Source organism: Zingiber officinale, chromosome 7B (assembly GCF_018446385.1).
Source record: "Zingiber officinale cultivar Zhangliang chromosome 7B, Zo_v1.1, whole genome shotgun sequence".
Taxonomy (NCBI): domain Eukaryota; kingdom Viridiplantae; phylum Streptophyta; class Magnoliopsida; order Zingiberales; family Zingiberaceae; genus Zingiber; species Zingiber officinale.
Window position 1 is genome coordinate 105,145,905 of NC_055999.1, and position 23,377 is coordinate 105,169,281.

The 23,377-nt window shown below is 37.0% G+C and overlaps 2 protein-coding genes across 2 annotated transcripts; both read left to right on the forward strand.

The window, feature by feature from the left end:
• Window positions 1-2,477: 2,477 nt before the first annotated feature.
• Window positions 2,478-9,390, forward strand: LOC122006693 (magnesium transporter MRS2-1-like). Its single transcript, XM_042562286.1, has 5 exons — window positions 2,478-3,117; window positions 6,035-6,163; window positions 6,241-6,576; window positions 6,653-6,700; window positions 8,988-9,390. Exons 1-5 carry the CDS (start codon window positions 2,593-2,595, stop codon window positions 9,216-9,218), a joined length of 1,269 nt encoding a protein of 422 aa, XP_042418220.1. The 5' UTR covers window positions 2,478-2,592; the 3' UTR covers window positions 9,219-9,390.
• Window positions 9,391-9,443: 53 nt separating this feature from the next.
• Window positions 9,444-16,553, forward strand: LOC122006694 (transcription factor LRL3-like). The gene is made up of 2 exons (XM_042562287.1): window positions 9,444-9,548; window positions 15,740-16,553. The coding sequence occupies exon 2, from the start codon at window positions 15,783-15,785 to the stop codon at window positions 16,449-16,451; it is 669 nt and encodes a 222-aa protein (XP_042418221.1). The 5' UTR covers window positions 9,444-9,548; window positions 15,740-15,782; the 3' UTR covers window positions 16,452-16,553.
• Window positions 16,554-23,377: the final 6,824 nt, after the last annotated feature.

Sequence of the window (23,377 nt, forward strand, 5' to 3'; positions counted from 1 at the left end):
TTGTATTTAATACTGCATTAAGTTGCATGCAGGGATGGCAACCAAGACCAGAAACGATACAGCTGTGACTGTGAGACAACAACTGAGAAGAGGCCAACAAAGTAAAGAGAGGGTAGCTGAAGGGATTTAATAATTAGCTAGCTTCGCTCGGTCTGTCTGGCTCGATGCTTTGGGGCTACAAAAATCCAGGAAGACCTAGCTAGTTCTAAAGAAGAGAGAGAGAGAGAGAGAGAGAGAGAGAGAGAGAGAGAGAGAGAGGAAAAAGGCAACTTAGTTCATATGTTTCAGGCAGCTAGCTAAGCCCTTCGAATTATTAAGGAAACAAGATGCATGTGTTCTCAACAGAACGTTTACATCCAACTCTTAACATTTAATTAAATACGATGCGAGTACGGCTTTTCCTCACCCGCACGGGTCTATATTGGTAGTCGGTCAAATCATCTCTGAATTGAAAAAAAAGTGTTAGAGAGATGTTCTCAAATGCTATTGGAGCTGATCGGGTTGCTCCATATGGATCGGATTCACTATCCACATATGCTGGATTGGAAGGGGAATAGAGTCCCCTTGTATTAAAATACATAAATTGTAGATGATGTTTGGTTTGTGAGTTTGAGAATAAGAGAATGAAATGATAATAAAAAATAATGTTTGACTTATGGATTTAGGAATGATAATTTAAGAATAATTTTAAGATTTATGAATTTTATTTTTATTTCTATTTTCATTTCATTTTATTATTAAATTTATATTTATAGTCATTTAACCACGTTCCATGTTATTATTAAATTTATATCCATAATCATTTAACCAAGAAAAATATAGTTATTAGAAGCACTTTGGACCAAAAATGTAGTTATTAGAAGCACTTGGACCAAAGAAAATATTGAACCGTAAATATTGGTGCCTTCATTTAATGATGATTCTAGCATAACTTTATTTTGATAAATTATAAGGGCAATATGACAATTATAACTTCAAATTGCACTACCAATAATAAGGATGATAATGATTTCTAACCACTTTCGTCTCCTTCTTTTTTCATATAGTGATTAACTTAATTTTGTCATTTCTTTATATACGTTAAATAAACATAACTCATTCGATAGGACTATAAATAAATCAAGCATTCGTGAACGATCTTGATGTTCGACTTGATAAAAGATTATTTATATTCGTTTAATATACATAAGATTAATTAAACAAATAATTTTAAACAGTTCGTTAAGCTAAACAAAAAAATTTGAACACATATGTGTTCAACTCGTTAACGTTCGTGAACAATGTTCGTGAATAATATTCATGAATAATATTCGTGAATAATATTCGTGAATAATATTCATGAACAACATTCATGAACAATATTCACGAACCATATTCATTAATAAAACTCTTTTCAAAATACTAAATAAATAATAAAATAAAATAAAATAAATTTAAATTATCAAACTCAATAATCAATCAACAACTAAAAATTTCAAACAATCAAACAAGTTTAAATTGAGAGCTTGATAACATCTAAACGAACCAAGCTCAAACAAAATTCAAGGCAAGCTTCAATTGAGAGCTTGATAACATCTAAATGAACAAATCTCAAAACAAGCTCAAACTCATAAAAAATAAATCAAGCTAAACTTGAACACTCATTTAAAAGTTTGATTCATTTTAAGCTCGGTTCGACTCGATTCAATTACCTTATCAAATAAACTTCAACATCCTAAAACTCTACTCAATTCGACTTATTTACAACCTTATCTTTCGATTCTCTAATCTACGGGACTATTAGTCGATAGAATTGTTATACCAGCGTATATAAAATAAAAATAAAACTATAGTTTATAACGGTTTAGGTTTAGAATTGAGAGCGGATTGAATTCAATCCCAATTTAAAGATATGCTTTAAACCGGACTTTAAGTTAAGCACATGTCATCTATTTCCGGCCGAGTCCAATAACGACTTTCCAATAAAATTATGGAACCGCCCCAAATCAAATAGGAATAATTGGACACAAATAGGATGATAAATAAGTTAAATTGTACTAAGTCTTATAGTATTTAAATTTATTTAATAAAATAATTGAGTTAAGTTAAATTGAGTCTAAAATAAATTAAGCCTTTGAATTATTTAAGATTGACTTAACTTTTTTTTTTTAATGAGCTTGAGATTTATTCAAACTGGACTTAAGTTTAGTTTATTTAGTTGTAAACTCATTTAATTGTTTAAAATTTTTACATTTTAAATGAGTTGATTATTGAGTTTAATTATTAAGTTTGATAATATCAACTAATTTATTGATTTTGATTATTTATTTATTTAGTATGAGGATGATAATTTTATTATAAATATTATTTATAAATATGTTTATGAATACTAATGAGATGAGCATTAGCTTAATTTAACAAGTTATTTATCCATTTAATTTATTAAATTGTGTGTTTATTAAACGAACGTAAATAAAATCTCACCGGATCAAACCTGGTCGGTCCGGTTTGGAAAAATCAGTGGAAAGCATAACACATTGCGCCGCCACCACGTCTCGTTGCCTTGCAAATTAATTAAATCCGACACCATCGCCTTCGTCTTCTTCCACTCAGATGGCGGAGCGCCGCGAACGGCTCCTCCCCCGGAAGCCATCTTCCACCTCCGGGTCCCGCGAGCCCATCCCTGTCCGCCGCCCTCTCTTCCAGGGCGTCGATTTCTCCGGCCTCAAGAAGCGCGGCCAGAGCCTCCGCTCCTGGATTCGCGTCGACGCCGCCACCGGCAACTCCCAGGTCATCGAGGTCGATAAGTTCACCATGATGCGCCGGTGTGACCTCCCCGCCCGCGACCTCCGCCTTCTCGACCCCCTCTTCGTCTACCCCTCCACCATCCTCGGCCGCGAGAAAGCCATCGTCGTCAACCTCGAGCAGATCCGATGCATCATCACCGCTGATGAGGTCCTTCTTCTCAACTCCCTAGACAGTTACGTCCTACAGTACGTGGTTGAACTCCAACGGCGCCTAGCGGCCAGCAACGCCGAGGTGCTCTCCGGCGGGGCGCCTTCGCCTGATGACCTGCCCTTCGAGTTCAGGGCCCTCGAGGTCGCCCTCGATGCCGCCTGCACTTTTCTCGACGCACAGGTTCTGTACTTTCTCCAATTCTCGGGTCCTTTTATGTTGGTTTTGCGATTCGATTCTATGTTAAGTATCCAGTCTATGGTGTCAGGATTCTGATAAACCAATTTAGGGCTTCAATTATGTTTGATGTTTTGCTCTTTCTTCATCTCGCCTAGACGGGCACGGAACTAGCCAGAATTGTATAACTGATGCGAAAATTAGGTTTTTGAGATTGTTTTTAAGTGGATGCATAATTCACATATATACAAAGTATGTTTTTTTTCGTGCTGCCATTGATTTGGAATTTGGATGCGGAATTGACACATTTAATTGTGATGGTATTTTTTTGGTAGGACCCTGGTTGATTTTTTTTTTTTTTTTCTTTCAATGACTTGCATAAAATGTCTTCCTATTGTGGACCAATTGAGACCTCCTTTAATGAATTTACAATAGACAAACGCCCTTCTAAGTTCTAAGATTCTTCCCTTCTCAAATAGATATGCTTAAGATTCCTTTGGCGTTGAGGTGTTGTTGAGAGTTCATGAGCATACAAATATTTTCTCTAGTAACTATTAAGGTCACTATATGAAAGAAATGATAACATAGAATCTTCCTTTGCTTTGTCTTACATTGAGTTCTCATCGAGTTATGATGAAAGAATATTCTAAACCATGCTATCATTGAGCTATAGTTAATGCACCGAGACCTCTTATGACTTATTTTACTTGACTAGGAGTGAGTTCAGTAGTATTGTTGTTTTGTTCTCTTGAATGATGGAAGTAAAGATTGTTGTAGATGATAGAGGCTCACAAAGAGGTTTTAATGTAGTGGCTTCAATTATAGGTGTTGTGATGAGTCTGATAGATGAATTCTTCTAATCATTATCAAAGTTTAGATCCTCACGTAGATTGCTCTCTTGTTGTTTGTTCTTTTTCTCTATCTCTTCCATAGTAATTTTTTCCAATTGGTATTTCAAACTTGTATTATCACAAATCATGTTAGACAATGGGATGCTCACAATTTTGTTATTTCTCCATTCTTTTGCAAGGATAGTTTCTTCTTGTCGTCGTGCAAAGAATAATGCAATTTTTAGGTATGACGATAGTACATCTTAACCTCTTTTTGGATGTTAGTGGAGAAAACGATTATGATATTTTACTATTGTCGTGATGTCGAATTCTAGATAACTCCTCTTCATTTACATACTCTTGAGGGATGAAATAATTGAGAAGAATATATTTAATTTTCAATTTATTTAGCCTCCAATAGTTTATTTTCCAGCCTATTTCTCTATTTTAATATTATTTGCAATTCATTTTATAAATTTATTTATGCACAATAAAATATATACAAGTGGAAGGATAGATTTAAATTACCTTTATGTACAACAAAAAGCTCCGAAGGTCTATAAATCAGCGTGCTCTACTTGAACTTGCATCTACAAATACAATATGAAAAATAATTCAGAAGATACAAAATAAATATCTAATAATGATAATAATACAAAAATCTATAAATTAACTAAAATTCAAAGTCGATGGATTAAATTTTGATTGGCTACCTCGATATAATTATAATTCCTACATGAAACCCCTACCATTGAACCATAGTTTTTTTTCCCATTCTAGACAAGTTAGCCTAAACCACAATATATAAATTTAAATATTTCCTTATAATTTTTTGCTGATTGATGGAACACGAAGGTGTTTTGCTGATCTGAAAGACTCAGCCAAATCGAACCAAAATAACACATTGTAATTAATCTGAAATAATTATTATTTCTGATATCAATATATAATTATTTACCAATATCAATCACTCATTTTACATTAATTCATACCTTCTATTGACTACGAATAATGACCTCGTTCACATTGAGAGGCTCAGGAAATGAGAAAAACCAAGGGTTCTCCTTGGTTTGGGCAAAAGCAACTGAAGCAGCTAGTTGTGGGCATCAAAAAAAGAGTAGGGCTGATGGCCGTGGACACAGAAAAATGAGAGAGAAAGAGAGGAAGGGAGAAAGGTTCCTCTAGTCTTGTTTCTGGTTGTGACCAATGTAGTGATGAACAACAACACTTGCTGCTGTGCACTCATGGGAAGGGGAAATAGAAGAGGGAGAAAATAAACCAAAGGGGTAAAAGAGGATTCCTGGCAGCTAATGCAGCTATGTGAACGTGGCAGAGGTGCAACAACAGGGCATTGCTGGTATAATGACATCACATGGGAAGGGCAGCAATAAGGGAGGAGTAAGAGGAAAGTTGCTGGTTGGGGTACAAAGTGGTGTTGGTGGCTGTGGGGGGAGGTTCTATGATGCTGGTTTGTTGCTATTGTTGATATTGCTGGAAGAGGAAGAAAGGAGAAGGAGGGAGAGGAAGGACAAGTGCTGGTGCCGGAAGAGAGGAAGAAGAAGAAGAAGAAGAAGGTGTAGTGGCTTGCAGGAATAAAGTTGCGTGTGTGTGAATGAGAGAGAGAAAAGTGGAGAGAAGTCTATTATCTCTAGCTCCGTAAAACATTTTCCTAATTCATTCCAACTGACTGAACTCACCAAACATCTTATACGTAATCATGCTACAAATTGTATAACTTCTATATCTATACCTTGAAATGCAGTCATGAATAAATCTGAACCTGTTGAATTGTGTTTTGGACACTTTTTTGCCATCCGGATTCTTCTCTATCTTTTGAGATTTTTCATAGAAATGGCAACCTAATATATGTTCCCCCATTAAGTGTATGATAAGTTCTAAGCCAAGCATATAAAAGTCAGTTGGTTCAGTTTTTTACTATTTATTTCTTTCAGTTTCTTGAGCTCCTTCAGGTATCTAAGTTTATGGTTTTTCTCAAATGAACATGTGTAGCCTAATGTTATAACTAGCTATATATCCTCATTTCTGTGTTTAAATTGGTACTGATCTTGTCTATGAAAAATGCAAATTTGTAGGCAGCAGAATTAGAAATTGAGGCATATCCATTGTTGGATGAGTTGACATCTAAAATCAGTACCCTTAACTTGGAAAAGGTTCGTCGCTTGAAGAGCAGGCTTGTTGCCTTAACTCGGAGAGTTCAAAAGGTATACCAAGAAGCTATTAGCTTCTTATTAATTTTATAGAATCATTCACTCCTGACTGGACACTGAACTTTCTGTAGGTTAGAGATGAAATAGAACAACTGATGGATGATGATGGTGATATGGCTGAAATGTATCTCACAGAGAAGAAAAGGCGGACGGAAACATCTTTTTTTGGCGATCAATCATTCCATGGGTTCAATTTGGCTGCTGGTGGTGTGTCAGTTTCTGCTCCAGTTTCGCCTGTTTCTTCACCACCTGACACTCATAAGCTTGAGAAGACTTTAAGTTTTGCAAGGAGCAGACGTGACAGTATGAAAAGTTCCAGCACTATTACAGAGAACATAGAGGAATTGGAAATGTTATTGGAAGCTTATTTCGTGGTCATTGATAGCACACTGAACAAACTGACCTCAGTAAGTAGTTATTTTATGGTGATCTCTCTTATATATATTTGAGATACTAAACATTTGTTCTCTTGCACATTTTCAGTTGAAAGAGTATATTGATGACACTGAGGATTTCATTAACATTCAGCTGGTACGCTTAGTCTTGATTTTAAGATGATGAAAGTAATTGCTTGTCTGTTCATAAATATATATATAGGTAAGAGTTAGTCAATAATCAATCACGAATAACGACAATGAACAAGAAGAAAAGAGGCCTTTTCACATTCCAAAATTACTTCTATTGGTCTATGGCATAAGTTCCTCTTTTTTGAAAGATATAACTTGGATACAATCAGTTGATAGAGGAAGAAATAATATGTAAGGGTGTATCTTATAAGGTGTAGAAATACATGAAAAGCAACAAAATAATTCATGTAGTATTCTTATCTATTTTTTTAACAATCCTCAAGGGCATAGATATTATCATTCCTAGCTTGGAATTCAACATAAAAAATACTATACTAAGTTGGATGAAGAACTTAGCAAGATGTTGATCTTTAGTTATGATCTTCAAACTTATTCATCTACTTCTCACCTACAAATGTCAGACAACACAAACACCGAGTAGAGCACCAATATTCCCATTGACAATGTGAGAAAATATAGAAATGGAAGTTATCAATAATTGACTGGAAGCATACATGTTGACTATGCTGGCTGGTAAGTTATGAGAACTATCTAATGCCAATTGCATTATTAGTTACTGTCATCTAGACGACCTTACATATTATAATAATTTAATGCTTCTTGTAGCCGTGAGAACTCTTACATTCATTTAGAGCCCGTGAGAATAACAAAGGCATTACGTATGTGTTGGAGAGGGAGATCATGGTTTCTCCTTCAATCCTTAAGACATTTATTGGAATTCCTAATTCCAAGAATTAATTTTGTATTTATCCAAAGTTCAATCTGAATAGCCCCCTTGCCTCCAAAGTTTCACTCAAGAAGTTCAAATTTCAATACACAGATAGCCCTTTCAACTAGATTGCCAAAGCCTAACACTCATTAGATCTTCAACCTAATCATGCCATGCTTTATCATTTTACCCTCCACTTCTAGGAATTTGACAAATATCACCTATATGTGTATTTATCATGTACGCATTAGCAAAACATTTTGACAAACTTTGGTTTACTTTTATATTAATACATGCTTGGAAGCTAGAGACCACTCCAGCACAGGAAAGTTCATATGTTGTGTTGTCTTATCATCATATTTCTCCAGAGCCATGTACTGACCTTTGGTGATGTAACCCACCTCTAAGACAGTGCTAAAGACTAGACTAACAAATATGAAACTTAAAGGCATGACCAGATCAGGTGACACCTTAGTATGGAAAGATAAGTAGCCTTAAGAAGTTATACAAATGGAAGAGACTGAGGGTGCAAAAGCACTAGAAGAAAAAGAGGAGGAACCGTGACGTTGGCCAAGGATAGATGAGCTGCTATGTTATCAACCTGATTTCAATAGCTTGGCTGACACATGGATGAACATTTTAATACAACTGTCGCCTACCATAGCTATACAAGCAAAACATCAAAAGATTCATACATATCTTTGTATGATGGGAGGAGGGGGGTCTTTTTGGTTATATGATTTGTTGTTCTGAGACCTATTTCATTTAGATATTAGGTGTGTGTTGCACTTGTTTTTGTTTTTGATTGTGTCTTTGATACTTGTTTACATGCTGTATTTGAATGTAAATATTCGGTTAGCTAGTCATGGTATTTATTTATGAAAGCATTGCCCTTTTTCGCTTGTGTACGAAGGTTTCTATATTGTGTGATATTTGTGTAAAAGTTAATCTTTTATGATTTAACTTCACAATATATTATGTTTATGATATGTTTTGATATTATGATGACAGTTAGACCTTTATGATTCTCTTTCGCTTCATTTTTCCCTCTAGTAAAGGGGGAGTGATAAGGTTTAACTTAGTTTTTCTAACTTTATCTAGTTTTTATTATTTTGATATCATGATACATATTTATGAATGCTTATTTGCTCTTATTTGATGTTTAACATCACATGATTAATTGTGGTGCTCATATGCATTGCTAAAGAGTAGCATAGTAACAATATAAAGAATGTATATTCCTGCACTTGTTAACATACTTTTAGCTTTGAGTTATATTAGTTCTATCTAGTCAGTGAGTGATAGTTTTCTTTACAAACACAGAAAAATTAAGTCTTTTGTAATACGAACATTCTATAGAGATGTGGTTTAAAGTTTATCAAAGCAGTTACAATGTGTTTGTTGTTAGTTTAATTGGTGATATTTCGTCAACAGTGGTTGCTTGGATGTATTTTTCTCTGGAGTCATTGATTTGGCATATCCACGATGTCTTATTGCTTACTTTGACTTGCCTCTTCTTTAGGACACTGTGCGGAATCAATTGATCCAGTTTGAGCTGCTACTAACTACTGCCACATTTGTCGTCGCCATCTTTGGAGTTGTTGCCGGGATATTTGGTATGAACTTTGAGATTACTTTATTTGAAGTACCATCTGCATTCCAGTGGACCTTGGTGATCACTGGAGTGACCGGCTTAATTATTTTCTGTTTGTTCTTATACTATTTCAAGTACAGAAGACTAATGCCCTTGTAAGTAGCCATTTGAGGAGACGAAAGGCTCTTCCCCTAAATATTATGCTTAGCTTTGCAACACGTATCCTTCAACACCCCATTATTTTATTACGTGTATATTAAATTCTAGTATCTTGCTTGTAACAAAAGGCTTTTAAATAAATAATAGATTTGGCAATGGAAAATTTATTCAACTTTGCGTTCTGTTGCACTAATTTCTTATGAAGCTTCTTGTGTTTCGGAATTCCGTTGAGCTGTTGCTTGAAGTTCGGTGTGCATTTAAAGGATGGCTTGTGGTGATGAGCAGATGAAGGGGTGCTCTACTTGCTTGCACAATAGCCCAATCTTTTTGGTACGTTCTAGTTTAATTTTTTTTACGTGGAAACATATCTAAAGTGGCTCAACCTGGGTATAACACCGATTCTTTTACTTGGTATATCAATACTGCACATATATACATGTCATGTTACCACCATGCACTACTAACATACAAACCGCCTGCTATCAACAATTGTCACACGACCACAGCTAACAAACATCACTATATATCATGATAATAAAGTAACTTTCACATCCCATATCATATGGTACCTAATGGATGTTTTCATGTATCAAAATAACATATTGTTGCTACTAATTCATAAGACGAGCATGGTATGATCAAAACCACTTGACTAAACATAGACATGAATCAAGTAGAAGAGGCAATAAATTTCTTGGTAACAACTCTTCATATTATTTGTACCAATTCACTAACAACTATTGTGGACATGGTACATCTACTAGCTATCCAGTAGACTCTGTTGTCTCTCTAGATGGCAATAGGTCAGATTTGGATCGGATTCCTTATCCTTCATCTCCATAACCATCGGGGATCGGATATTCATTCTCATACTCATACCCATTAAAGGATAGAATATTTATGTACTAATATTTTTTCTTCTTTTCATCCAACTATCATTGTTCAACAAAATATATTAGAATTAACATCATATTAAAATATATATATATATATAATTAAAAAATAGATTAAATATTTATATAATTTACTCCTAACCTCAACAAAAATAGTTAATAAGTTTTGGAATATATATATATATATATATATATACAATTTTAATACCTTGTACACCCTTATATGGGCGATAGCATACTGGATGATATGACGCGGCCAAAACTCCTTTTTTTTTTATTTTCTTCTCACATTTGCATGCAACTTTTTTCTCTCTCTCCTTCATGCAAGGAGGTGCTGGGGTGTTGGTCTTTAAAATCCAACATTAGTTGGTGTGACCCTAAACCAGCACCAGCAAGCACCAACGTGGTGCTGGTCTTTAAAGACCAGCACTAACACTAGTTTGAAATCAACACCAACGTGGTGTTGGTTTGTATAAACCAACATCACCTTGTATGCAGGAGAGCGAAAAGCATTGCATGCAGATGAGAGAGAGAAATAAAAAAATGAGTTTTGGTTACGTCAGATCATCCACGTATGTTGTCGCTCATATAAATGTGCAGGATATCAAAATTGTGTGTGTGTATAATTTTCTCTGAACCCGATGGAGAATCCAATATCCGACCTGAATGAAGGGGAGTATGGAGGGACTATCGATATCAGACCCTAAATACCCGATTAAATAATATTTAATATTATTTAATCAGGTATTCAGGGTTTGATATTGGATATCGGTAGTCCCTCCATACTCTCCTCCATTAAAGTGTGTGTGTGTGTATATATATATATATATACCTGAATGGAGGAGAGTATGAATATATATATTTTAATCGGGTTATCGGTAGTCCCTCCATCTTGCTAACACTACATACTATTGTCGATAACCATTTCATCCTACATACCTTACAATCAACATAAAAGATGGTGGTACCCAACTTGACTTACTTATCACTTAAGGCTGATATCTCAAGGAAATGGGAACATGCTCTTCGCACATGATCAACAATCAACCCATTGATGCTTGATGGAGCTAGGCTCACTTCCTAAACCTCACTGCGCACATGATCAACAATCAACCCATTGATGCTCGATGGAGCTAGGCTCACTTCCTAAACCGCAATCCCAGTGATTCTAGGTTTGAATTTATTAAACTCTACTTTAGCAAAATCATACACTAGAGCCTACTTGATCTTGCTACAACTTGGATATAATTTAGGTTCCAGCTCGTGATAATTAATCTAATACTTGATGTAACCCTAGTTAGCCCAGCTAAATTCAATCCACGCCTAGTATCTGACTCTCCACTTGTAAAAAAAATATGCTCTTCCCAATTAAGTTTATTAAAAAAAAAGTATTGCCATCTAATAATTCAACCATCTATTCTAATAAATTTTTATTGTTTGTATTATGTTATGATGTGTTATGAATGCTATTCAACGTCAGCTTGTCATAGTCCATTATATTGAAGTCCAATCTAACTATATTTTATAACTTTAAAATCGTGTTCACAAACTAGATCAAGTCGATCTGTTTGACACTGTCTCAAGATTTTTTGATGATGTTATCATTACAAAATTCTCACAACTTTTCCTTGTTACCAAACTCTTCTTGTTTGCGAAGGGAGAATCAGTGTGAAAAAGGAGTTTGTCAGTCCTCAAATCAATTATCTTGAGCTGGACTCAAAAGTTAGATGAAGATGAAAGGGAGAAGCTTTATTTGATGTAACCAGTCATCTAATTGCCAACAACATCGCAATCTCTACAGACAAGGTGGACCAGTGTCTCCTAGTTCAAACGGAACATGAGATCAATCAACTTGGAAACCAAAAAACAAGCAAGCTGTTGATTGGAAGCAACAACACAATTCTGAGTTTTGCAGACCATTAGAAACCTAATAATTGAGAAAAGAAGGGCAAGCAAGTTCATCAAGTCATTTTATTCCCAGCTTGCAAAAGTTGGCTGTGCATATGGACCAGATTAGAGTTGCCCATTCCCTAGACACAGTAGCAGTTGTTTTGTCCACCGCACTATATAAGCTTGATGGTTCTCTCATGCCAAAGGCACCAAAAGATGGTTCACCACCACCTTTGCATGAAAGAAAATGGTCCTATATATGATGCAATCCAAAGTCATCAGTCACGAGTCTAGTTGCCGAAAACAGTGTTTATGGGCTGCTCTGTGCTGCTACTTATTTTGTTCTGCTTAGTTATTATTCAATGGTGTCGAGGAGGAAGTATGAGAGAAGATGTACGACTCCTCTTTGTCTCTGTCGAGCTTATCAAATCCTAGATTGAGCAAGACTGAACTAGGTATGAAATGAGTTGATCATGGCCCCAATCCAGTGAGAGCACAGGTTCAGTATGAGCACGAGCCCAACTAGCTCATACTAGTAAAAAATGTTGTCATTTGAACACGAGTATGGCGATCAAACCGTGGAACCGCATTATCAATTGGATTTGATGTTAAATCATAGAGACATACTAGTAGTTGATTTGTTTGATTTAGACCTTTGGTAAAAGACTCGAGCATGTTGGCTTTAGTCATAGCCCTACACTAGTAAAACTACTATATCCTCAAACTTTGAAATTTTTCTCTTGGAGATTTATAAGCCTCATTGAGTCACTATACGGTGAACTCAATAGTATAGTCTTTGCAATCTTAGCTAGTTGAATATTAACATGAGAAAAAAAAAAAGAAACTGAGGAGCATAATTTGAAGTGTAGAATTGTTAATGGAAGTCTGAATAATGAAAAAAAAGACAATGCGAGAATGAAAAAATTAATAATATCGAGGTACTTAGTATTCTATATAAAAAAAATTACTAATGTACTTCAACAATTTCATTTATTATTTTTAAAAAATGAGGAGAATTTTTGGCACTGAATGTGAGGAGTAAACTAAGCTTGAGCTTGGGTTATGCTCAATCCAATCAAATCCAAGATGATTTGAGCTCCAGTATTAAGTCTAGCCCAAGTTTGTGCCATGCTTGCACTGTCTAGGTATTAGGCTATATATCTGACATCATGCTGAAGAAGAATCATCCTCAAGAGGAGTTTGCAAAATCTCATTGTCTGGGTCGACTGCTTTTCATCCTTGGAGGTCATGAACCTCAATTTATAAAGTCTGACGTCATTGTCTTGTGTTAAGTGGTGGGTTAGTGAATTTGCAAAGATGACACACTAAATGAGTCATAGACTATGGATTGGAAGAAAGACTTAGAATCATGTTAAACATTCATGTTAGTATTGCATTTATTATATATACCTCCACACGTGTATCTATAATATATTTTCAGATACAAGCACCTTGCCACTAAGGATTTGTTGAGTTCATAATTTGAGAAAAATTTATCAAAAATTAGACACTATCTATCTAATGGCATCAAAGACTTCCCGTCTAGAGGAATCCTTGCCGAGATGATCCTTTTCGATCCAACATTTCTATTAGATTTCATTTGACTCCACTTTTCAGTTTGACCTAGAGGAGGGATATGTGATGATATTTGAAGTTACTCCCGAGCACCTGACCTAGCTTTCTGACCTGTCAATCTCCTTTCTCAAGCACTTAGATTTTATCCAACAAAGTCTCATTCAGATTCTGGAAGGTCACTCGAATCTACACTCCTAAGCACTTAACGTTTGTCTATCATTATACCACTTGGACCCGAGAAGATTGCTTAGGGTCTTTGCTCTTGAGCACTTGACTAACCGAGTGCTCAGCTTCTCTTCCAGACTAACGAGAATCCTCTCTCGAAGCGCTTGGCCTTAGTCTAGTGGAATCCCAATCGGACTCAAGTCACCTCCCAAGCACTCAATCTTCATCTTACAGCATATATCCCACTCGGATTTGGGAAGGTCATTCAGGGTTTGCGTTCCTAAGTACTCGACATTCATCTAGTGAATTCCCATTCACACTTGGAAAGGCCAATCGGCTATCGGCGACATCCTACTTCTCAATCTCAACCTCCAACAATTTGCACACACTTGGCAACAATCCGACAACCTTCGACAACTCGTGTAAAAGGTGACACCTGGCAAACGGCCCGACAATCTTAGAGGAATGGTCTAATGGATGTCACCCTAGCTAATCACCCTTCAGGCAGTTAGCTGGTGGGTGACATTTTGCTGGTGTGGTCGCCTACGTGGCTTGTCTAGGGCTCACGTGATTGCTTACGTAGACCTTATACCTCCGTGGCTATATAAGGCTCAACGAAGGTAAGTGAAGGTGTGATGATTTTTCTTATCTCTCTCTCTTTTTTGAGCATTTCTTTCTCTCTCGCATTTCTACAAGCTTCATCTCTCAGCACATCACTAGCTTGACCGTCGGAGGAAATGCCGACAACATTGGCCCTCCACTGATGCACTTGGACTCGCAAGCCACAGGGAGCACCCAAGAGGATGATCAAAATCTCCCCTCAGAAATCAAAGAGAGAACCTGCATGGGCGAAAAAGGACACCATAACTATCTATTCAACTCCTAGCCGATCGGTGATACCCAATCTACAAAGACAAGAGCGACATCATCTACAAAATGGTGGCACAATAACCTAGTGTTATTATGCTTTATAAAGTTATTTATACGCGCAAGCGATGCACATGATTCTATCACAGGCACCATCACATCTGGTAACTCAAACCAGCAAAACCCTTTAAATTAAACCTACCCAATTTCATGTAAGGCGTATCCAATGCTAACATTCAACATCACACCGGCTTGACCTCGACCTTTGCTCGCTGGGGAGCGAGATGATTGTCGATCGATCGATCGGCCGAGGCCCAGCATCGCACGTCGATGTCAATAAATGTCAATATAAATTATATAATTATTTTACTTTGATTGAAGTTGAAGTTGTTTCATTCGATTCACTTCCAAGTTAACTGTCTGACGGTTGACATGTGCCGTGCTGAGTCCATCAATGAAGAGAAGAAAATAAATGAAAATAAATATATCCTTAATTTGCTAATTGATTGCTCGTGGTAAATATATATACAAAGAGTAATTAATTAACGAATTGTGGCAAATGGTGAATACGTTTGTCTCCAATGCCTCCGTTAATCCGTCCCAAGGTCAACATGAAAGAGGTAAATCACGAGCGGCTATTAGCCTTTGGAATAATGACTAGCATATAAAGGAGGTATTTATCTCGATTTTACTGAGATTTGAACCCCAGACTTCATTATGATAACACCTCATGCGCTAGCCACTAGATCCATCAGAGGGGACGAGTAATTAATTAACGAATGCAGCTACGGATGGTACACGTCACTGTAGCATATGCCGACCAAACTGGGACCAGTGCCTTCCTTTTAACCTCCTTGATTAAACCCCATGCCATGTTCACGCACAGCATATTGGACCCAGTCTATTGGCAGCTGATAGCTGCTATCAGGAAGAATAGATAGATAGATAGATAATAAACTTGAAGAAGTTATTTATTATATATATATCTATATACATCATAATTAATTAGTTACTGCAGTAAAATTGGATATTTTTTTTTCTTTATGGTTGGCTTGTTGTTATAAATAGTCAGCCTACCTGATTGCTATACTCCCTCCACCTACAGAGTTATACATTTAATTTGTTCCGCAGAACTAAACTAGAAGCTACTTATCGATCAATCCATCTCGTGAACATGGAGCAAATGGACTTGGATTTGTTGGTCGGTTCCCCTGAGACCCAGATGGAGCTGATGAACATGATGCTGCAGTTGCAGCAGCTCGCTGAATTGTCGGACGAACCGCTTCTCCAGCCGAAGGCTCAATATCTCGCCGGAGCTCCGCCGCCGCCGCAGCAGGCGGCGCAGCTGGTGGCGGCTGATTCATCTCCCCTCGCTACGCCTGCCTCCTCGCCCATGTTTCCGGCCGCGAGTATGGCGGCGCCGGCGACGGGCTACGGGGAGGAATCGGCGGTGAGGGAGATGATATTCCGGATGGCGGCGATGCAGCCGGTGCAGGTACTGGACCCCGAGACGCCGCGGCCGGCGAAGCGGCGGAACGTGAGGGTGTCGACGGAGCCGCAGAGCGTGGCGGCGCGGCTTCGGCGGGAGCGGATCAGCGAGCGGATGCGGATCCTGCAGCACATGGTCCCCGGCGGCACCAAGATGGACACCGCCTCCATGCTCGACGAGGCCATCCAATACGTTAAGTTCCTGAAGACGCAGGTCCAGTCACTGGAGCGGGCCGCCGTCAGCCAGCGTATGCTCCCGCCCGTCGCGTACGGACCTCCGTTCGACGGAATCTGCTACCCTGCCGCCATCCCGGCCATGTACCAGATCCAAAAACAGGGGTTCACGAATCATTGAGTACTAATCCCTAGCTCCCACCACTCCTGCCATACGTGCACGTACAGCACATATATGATTCCATTGTATTCCTAGCTAGCTAGTCATCGTGAGTTCTGCGAAGTGGTGTACTTTTTCTTGACGAAGAGTTCCTCCGGGGACACTTCCACAGTTCCACCCTTCCTCCTCAGTACTGGGGGTGGGGAGGTGAAAAGCTGAGAAGGAACTAAGAAAGGAAGTGGTTTGGACTTTATGGCAATGACCAAGACGTGCGAAGGGAAAGAAAAAAAACATAGGGTAATTAATTGGGAGTTCATTAGTTTAAGTTAGATTTTGATTAATTCTCAATTTAAATAACTTAATTAAATTTTAACATAAATTATCTTCTAAAATATTATAGAAAATCTATTTTAAATTCTAAAAATTCCTAAATAAATTTTATAGATTTAAATTTATTTATTCTACAAGTCCTTAACTAATTATTATTATTATTAATTATTTAATTATTAAATTCATTCTAATAAAAAATTTATACAATAAAATTTATTTATTTATTTTATAAATCCGTGTTGTGATCGTTCCGTGAAATAATATTGAAATTGGAACAGTAGAGTTTGAGATGACACCAAGATTGTTCTTGTAAACCATGAATCACGCTCTGCGATGGCACTTCCATGGAGCAAATCATCGCACAGTTAGGAGATGCATCAACCCGGCCCCCAACCCTAAAACCCCCAAGGTGAAGAAAGAGTTTAGGTTGCCGGTCGTTGACCATCCAATCACGCTGGCCTATGACGATGTTTTCGAGCAAGTCATCACATAGCCAGGAGACGTATTAATTTGGCCCCCTCAAACCTAAAATCCTGGATCCGCCCCTGCTTCCACCCTTCCTCCTCAGTACTGTGTTTGTTTCTTCGTTCCTCACTCTCATCATGTTCTCCTCTTGTTTGTGAATAAATCCATCGACTGTTAGTTTGATTATATATAGATATAGATATTAATCAGATGGCCGGCCGGCACGCCTGCCCACGGCTGGCGTCTTCTGCTTGTTTGAATTAATTAATTAATTTAATTAATTAATCGTGAGGGAGGAAGGTCGTTATATGTTGACGGTTGGAAAGCGGTGGAGAGGTCGGGCGGCGAGATAGGCGCGGGGCCCGTCGGTCGGTCGGTCGTACCGTGGCTCATAAATGAGGTCAATTAATGCCGGTTGCCATTCCGCACCTTCCAACCTCGGTCAATAATCACTCCGCGTCCGGCTGCAGCTCCGGGCCCGGCCGTGGGACAAGGTCAACCCGGTCCGATCTCCCCCTCGGATTCGGTCAAGATTAACAAGGACTCCCACCTTTTCCCGTGTCGATCCACTCTCGTCCCCAATCATGTTCGAATCTTCCCCTTCTTCCTTCCTGTAAAACAGAGTTCATTGAATCAGAACAACAAACAATCGGCCTTCCTATGCGTCGAGAACAGATTAATTAATCATCAATGGAGATCGATCGCTGTTAGGGTACATTGCAGTGGTACTGAGAAATACTAATTATGTCCGTCTCCCTGATTAGCGTCACATATTTTATAATCCAAATTTGGGTCCTGTCTCAGTCAGTTAGAAAGAAGAAAAGATTCTGGTTCATTGCACCGGAAAAGAAAGATATGATTTGAAGATTTAAAAACTGAATAGTGCGTTTTAGTAACCAGTAGAATCGCTGCGTGTGTATACGTGAGGAGAAGGAAGAAATGGTGGTCAGATTCAGGAAAAAAAAAACAGAGAAAGCAGAACGACTCCATATCTGGAGATCTAATACAGTTGAGGATAAGCATTCTCGAGGTGATCTAACTTTTCTTATGCTATCTTCCAATGTTCATAGGTGGCCTGAATCCAGAACACGAAGTTTACAAGTCAACCTGAACCCCAAACGTTTCCTTAGCTAGATCTTTCAATTGACATGCGTTGACCACGCGTCGGGGTCCCATGTTTGTTTTAAATTTAATCATAATCCACATTTGGGTGTTGTTTTTGTCGGTTTGGAGGAAAAGATTCTGGTTCACTGCACCAGGGAAAAAAAATACATGAACGTGGGACTTTCTGCAGTATGATTGATTGCATGAGTGAGTGCTCAGTTCACGTTGACAGAGGATCTAATTAATTCCATGGCTTCATTTTGGGGGATTGAGCACGATATTAAACCTTCTTGCCGAGTAGAATTCCACAATGACTTCGGATAAAGACACTTATTTTACCTTTCTTTTTGTCTCTCTCTCTTGCCGACAGACTCGAGTGTTGAACGAGTCTTAAAGAGCAGGCGGATTATGGTGCGTCCATAAAGGATGGTTTCAGCGTCACAGGATCTTTGCTTTGAGTCAGATGACAACTCGAGTCAATTCGCACAGGTCTACGGATGGGCCGTGAATGAGAGATGGAGCTTTCTTGCTTAAATCAAATTAACTGGTTAGTCGATCGAGTAATGAGAAGGAGAAAGATAATGATGTATGCTATCAATTTAAAGGATCATAAATCATAAAGAAAACATTGAGGATTCAGAAGAATCATATTAAATCATCGAGATTGGTTTGTCTTCTCGTGCAAGTACAAATTGGCAAAGAAGACTATTCACTTCTCCTCCCCATGTGACGTAGAGATCATTAAAAATTGCCAACGAAGTTATCTACAAATTTTACGCGTTATATCATGAGAGTTTAAAAAATTTATGACGCGGACCATCCGTAAAATCTATATGTACCTTTTTAATTTATTTTGATTGTCGGTGAAAAATTCCTATCTATTAACTATATGTACTAAGCCCTGGCTTAGTTACACTATTTAGCTAAAAATTCCCTAAACCTTTTCCTGTCTTCCTTGCCCATCCAACGCTCTGCGTCGTCTCCTCTCCTCTTCCCCATCCATAAAGGTTTGAATTTTCACAGTACAATGCAGCCCTAGCAATCATCTCCTGTGTGGTGTGAATATAAACCCTAAGTTTGAGGTACTTTGTTGATTTTCCTTGGTTCAGTTATATGCTCGCGTTCAAAGTTGAAGATTGTTTCCAAAAGGATCAAAAGAAAACAGGGAGCTTCACAGGTCTACGAAACTTTAGCTTCTTGATTCCTCCCCCTTTGAAATGTAACACCTGCAACTTTCATAATTGATTGGAAAATCCCAAAATGATAGAACTATGATTTCTTTTTTATTCTTATCATTATGTATAAATGAGATATACTCAAATAATTTTATGGACATTGTGTTAATTTGGTCTTACTCAGCATTTCCTCTGCATTAATGTGCTTAGCACTGATCTAATGATTAATTTGATGGAACTGAGTAACTCTCAAATTCATTGGTCTTGGTTATATTTATGACCTTGCTCGTTCAGCTTTTTCCACTCCATGAGATAGGAATGTGCATGTAGATCTTTTGCATTTAATTGTTTGTTCTAAATCCAGAAATTTGCTACATATCATGCAGTATAGTTGATCAAATTATCAAATCACAAGTTTTATTTTCTCATCTAAGCATCTTTCAGTTTGTGTCATGGAATATATGATATGTTTGCCTCTCTTATAATGCCATCCATGATCCAAGGTGGTTTAAAGCCATGGTTCTTTCTCGAGCATATATATCTGCTACTAATTAACACTTAATATAGAGTTATGCTACAGATAAAACACTTCCCATGTGTTCTACTCCTTTTTTGGTTCTCAATGATTAACCTAGTTTGATGAATTTTGACAAAATTTTGGTAAGGTGCAAACTTTGAGCTTATGTATTGGTAGTTGGTTGACTAGCAAGTGAAGAACTAACTCCATCAGAATCACACATGATATTTTAGGTTCTTGATTATGATGATAATAACATTTGCTGGCACAGAGTTTATCATGATTGTGTGTGCTAATCAATGCTTTAAGAAATTATTATTGTGGGAGACTATTATTTAGTATTCTTCACCTCTTAAATAACAATCAAATTAGGAAGAAGAAGGGGATCAAATTTTTCTGATCATTGGAGCATGGAAACTGCTGCACCAGTATTGCTACAAGGGATGGAAAAATTTTCGGCACGCCATCAATGGCTGCTACAATTACAGGAAGCTTAAAATGGAAATGTTCAATCTAAGCTTCTTGAATTTAGTTCGTTGAAATTTGGAAGAACAGATTGCTGCTCCAAGATCCTAGAGTGCAACGATGTTAGTGCTAAATTGGGTGATGTCAACTACAATGAGGTGTCGTCTTATCTATCTTGGAACGATACTGCAGGTGCAGTTACAACTTGCTATTTAGTTTAAGGTTTGTGTACAGTTTTGAGCAAATGTTTAGACATCATCATGTATAGTTTACACATCAGAGCTCGAGATGCTAATGCTATAAATTATGTAGTCTGTCTTTCTTGCATTTGTTTTTGAACTAGAAATTATTTTAGGCTATGAAGTTTTGTGGATATATTGATTATTTTCTTTGGATTTGTTGACATGTGCATCATATCACTAAAATTCCTATAGTATTTTTGTCATTTGGACATTCTAATTTTTGTTTCTTAAATATGAGAATTGGTGAATTAGGCGTTGGCATATAGAGAAGTCTAGTAGGTGTCGACCGAGTTTAAGTAAGTCAATGTTGATGACGATGCTAGATCGAGGTTGATACTAATAAGGAAGACTTGGAGGTGAAGCCTATTGGTTGAGGAAGACCTGAAAGTGAAATCTAAATCAGTCTTAAGAAATTACAAGTGACTTTGTAATCTTAAATTTGGAAATATTTTTACTTGAGCATAATTTTAACCAAAAAAATAGGTATTTTGGGGCTATAATCAATGATTCAGTTGATTGGGGGGTTAATATCAATTGATTACTATGTCGATTAGATAAGTAGTCGAATAAAGATGTTCTGTTGGCAAATAATAGAGTTTTGTTTTGAGTTAAGTCGATTGGATGTGAATTCAGATGACTAAATTTAGTTGAGTTGACTGGCGGTCAAATACACAAATGTTGAAATTTAAATTTTGAACTTTTGAAAAGAAAAAAATATATATCCAGTCTAGTTGATTGGTGAGATTTGAGTCGATTGGAGATTATCGATGAATTAAATGAAGTCAATTATCATAGGTATCTTTTCTTCTACCACATCCCCTGCTTGAATCGCCTCAACAATTATTGAGTTACTTGGCATAAAAAATTTAAGGCTTTAATAGTTTTTTAAAAAATAAATTTTTATATAAAATATTATTAGAGACGGTTGCGGTGATAAAGGGGGCCCACTAAGTACGAGTCAAAGGATGGAGATAGTAGCCAACGTAGAGGTCAAAGTCAAGGAAATCAACACTAGAGAATCAACGGGCTCACCAAGAGGAGGCTGAGCGGAGCTCCACTGCAGTCGCCGAGCAGGCATGAAGCTTTCGACCGGCAAAAGGCTAGTCCAAGCAGAACGCCCGTATAGCCAAGATCATCCTGTCTTCGTCACGGAGCAGAGGAACACTGGGACGACCAGAGAGTTAGTCTGGTCGAGTAGAAACAGTCTACCGAATCGAGTCATTGCAGGGAAGCATCATAGGTCAATCGGGTGGAGATCCCCGACCGAGCGGCTCCCCCGCTCGGCCAAACAGTGTGACCCCTCTCGTATCCTTGGATATCTCTTTGGGAGATAATGTTGCTAACAACGAGGCATGGTCAACAGATGGATCATATGATAGAAGCTTCTACTGTCTTATCAGGGATTTGCATGTCCTGTTAAGGTATGATGTCAGAGACACTTTCCTAATAGGTCTTTTCATATGACAAATTGGAGAAAGTGCTCACACTTCGATGAGCGTGCACGTCTCCCGTTGGAGCGTTATATAAAGAGGGTCCATGTACCGACGAAGGTACGTGTTATTCACTATTCACGCTTACGCTTACTGCTGCTTCGTTTTCTTCTACTGTTTCGGTGAGAGGATTATCGCCGGGAACTCCTTCCCTAGCTCGGCATTGATATTTCTTGTAATTGCAGAGCAGAGTGAAGTTCACATCCAGTTAATACAGAAGTCACATCCCTAACTAGCCATCTCCATAATTTTCGAACAAGATCAGAGACATTAAATTTTATTAGTAAATTTTATCAAGATCAGAGGCATTGTAGGGAATTTTCTCTCCAATGAAAAGTGTGCCTAAGAATGATGGCCGTTGGATAGCCTTTCATGAACACTTCCCTATTTATTCTGATGATCAATGGAAAACTTTAGTAGGACCTAGCTAGTTATTCTTATGATTAGTCGGTTCGAAAAACTAAATTCAACTAAAAACATGACTTCTTGAAGAAAAAAATTAATATATTTATCTAATGAATATTTTTAATTAAATAAATAAAGTTAAATTTTACCGATAAATTATTAAAAATATTAATTAATTTGGTAACAAATAATAAATTATTGTAATATTATTAGTATCCATTTTCAATTGTTATTTTAATTTTTTTATTGACTTTAACTTTCATAAAGGGAAGTCTCGACTTAACTATAAAATTATTATTGTGTAATCTAGAGATAATAAGTATGAGTAACAGATATAGCCTCTTGTAAAGATGGATAAGACTGCGTATAATAGATCTTTTTTTGGGATCCCATATTAGTAGGAGCTTCGTGCATCGAATTATCTTTTTATCAATTTTAATTTCGATAAATTATCAATTAAATTTATTTAATTTAGTCAAAAATATTTAACTGGCAAACATCCATGATGGAAAAAAAATGACTATGTATAATAACTTGTGGAGCCTAAGGACATAATAATAATAATAATATATCAATGATAATGAAAAAAATGAAAAAACAATAAGAGAGAAATAATAATATAATATTAAATATATTTTTCACTTTTAAAAATATTTTTATAAAAATATCAATTACATAACTAATAAATATTTTTAATTTATTAATCAAATTTAATTTTAATTCGTAAATTAAATTTTTATTAATAAAAAATTAC

Bases quoted from the DNA above. Each gene is read 5' to 3' on its own strand.
- LOC122006693 (XM_042562286.1), top strand. From the start codon at position 2,593: ATGGCGGAGCGCCGCGAACGGCTCCTCCCCCGGAAGCCATCTTCCACC. The intron at 3,118-6,034 runs GTTCTGTACTTT...GCAAATTTGTAG, and splicing joins GCACTTTTCTCGACGCACAG to GCAGCAGAATTAGAAATTGA. The intron at 6,577-6,652 runs GTAAGTAGTTAT...GCACATTTTCAG, and splicing joins CACTGAACAAACTGACCTCA to TTGAAAGAGTATATTGATGA.
- LOC122006694 (XM_042562287.1), top strand. From the start codon at position 15,783: ATGGAGCAAATGGACTTGGATTTGTTGGTCGGTTCCCCTGAGACCCAG.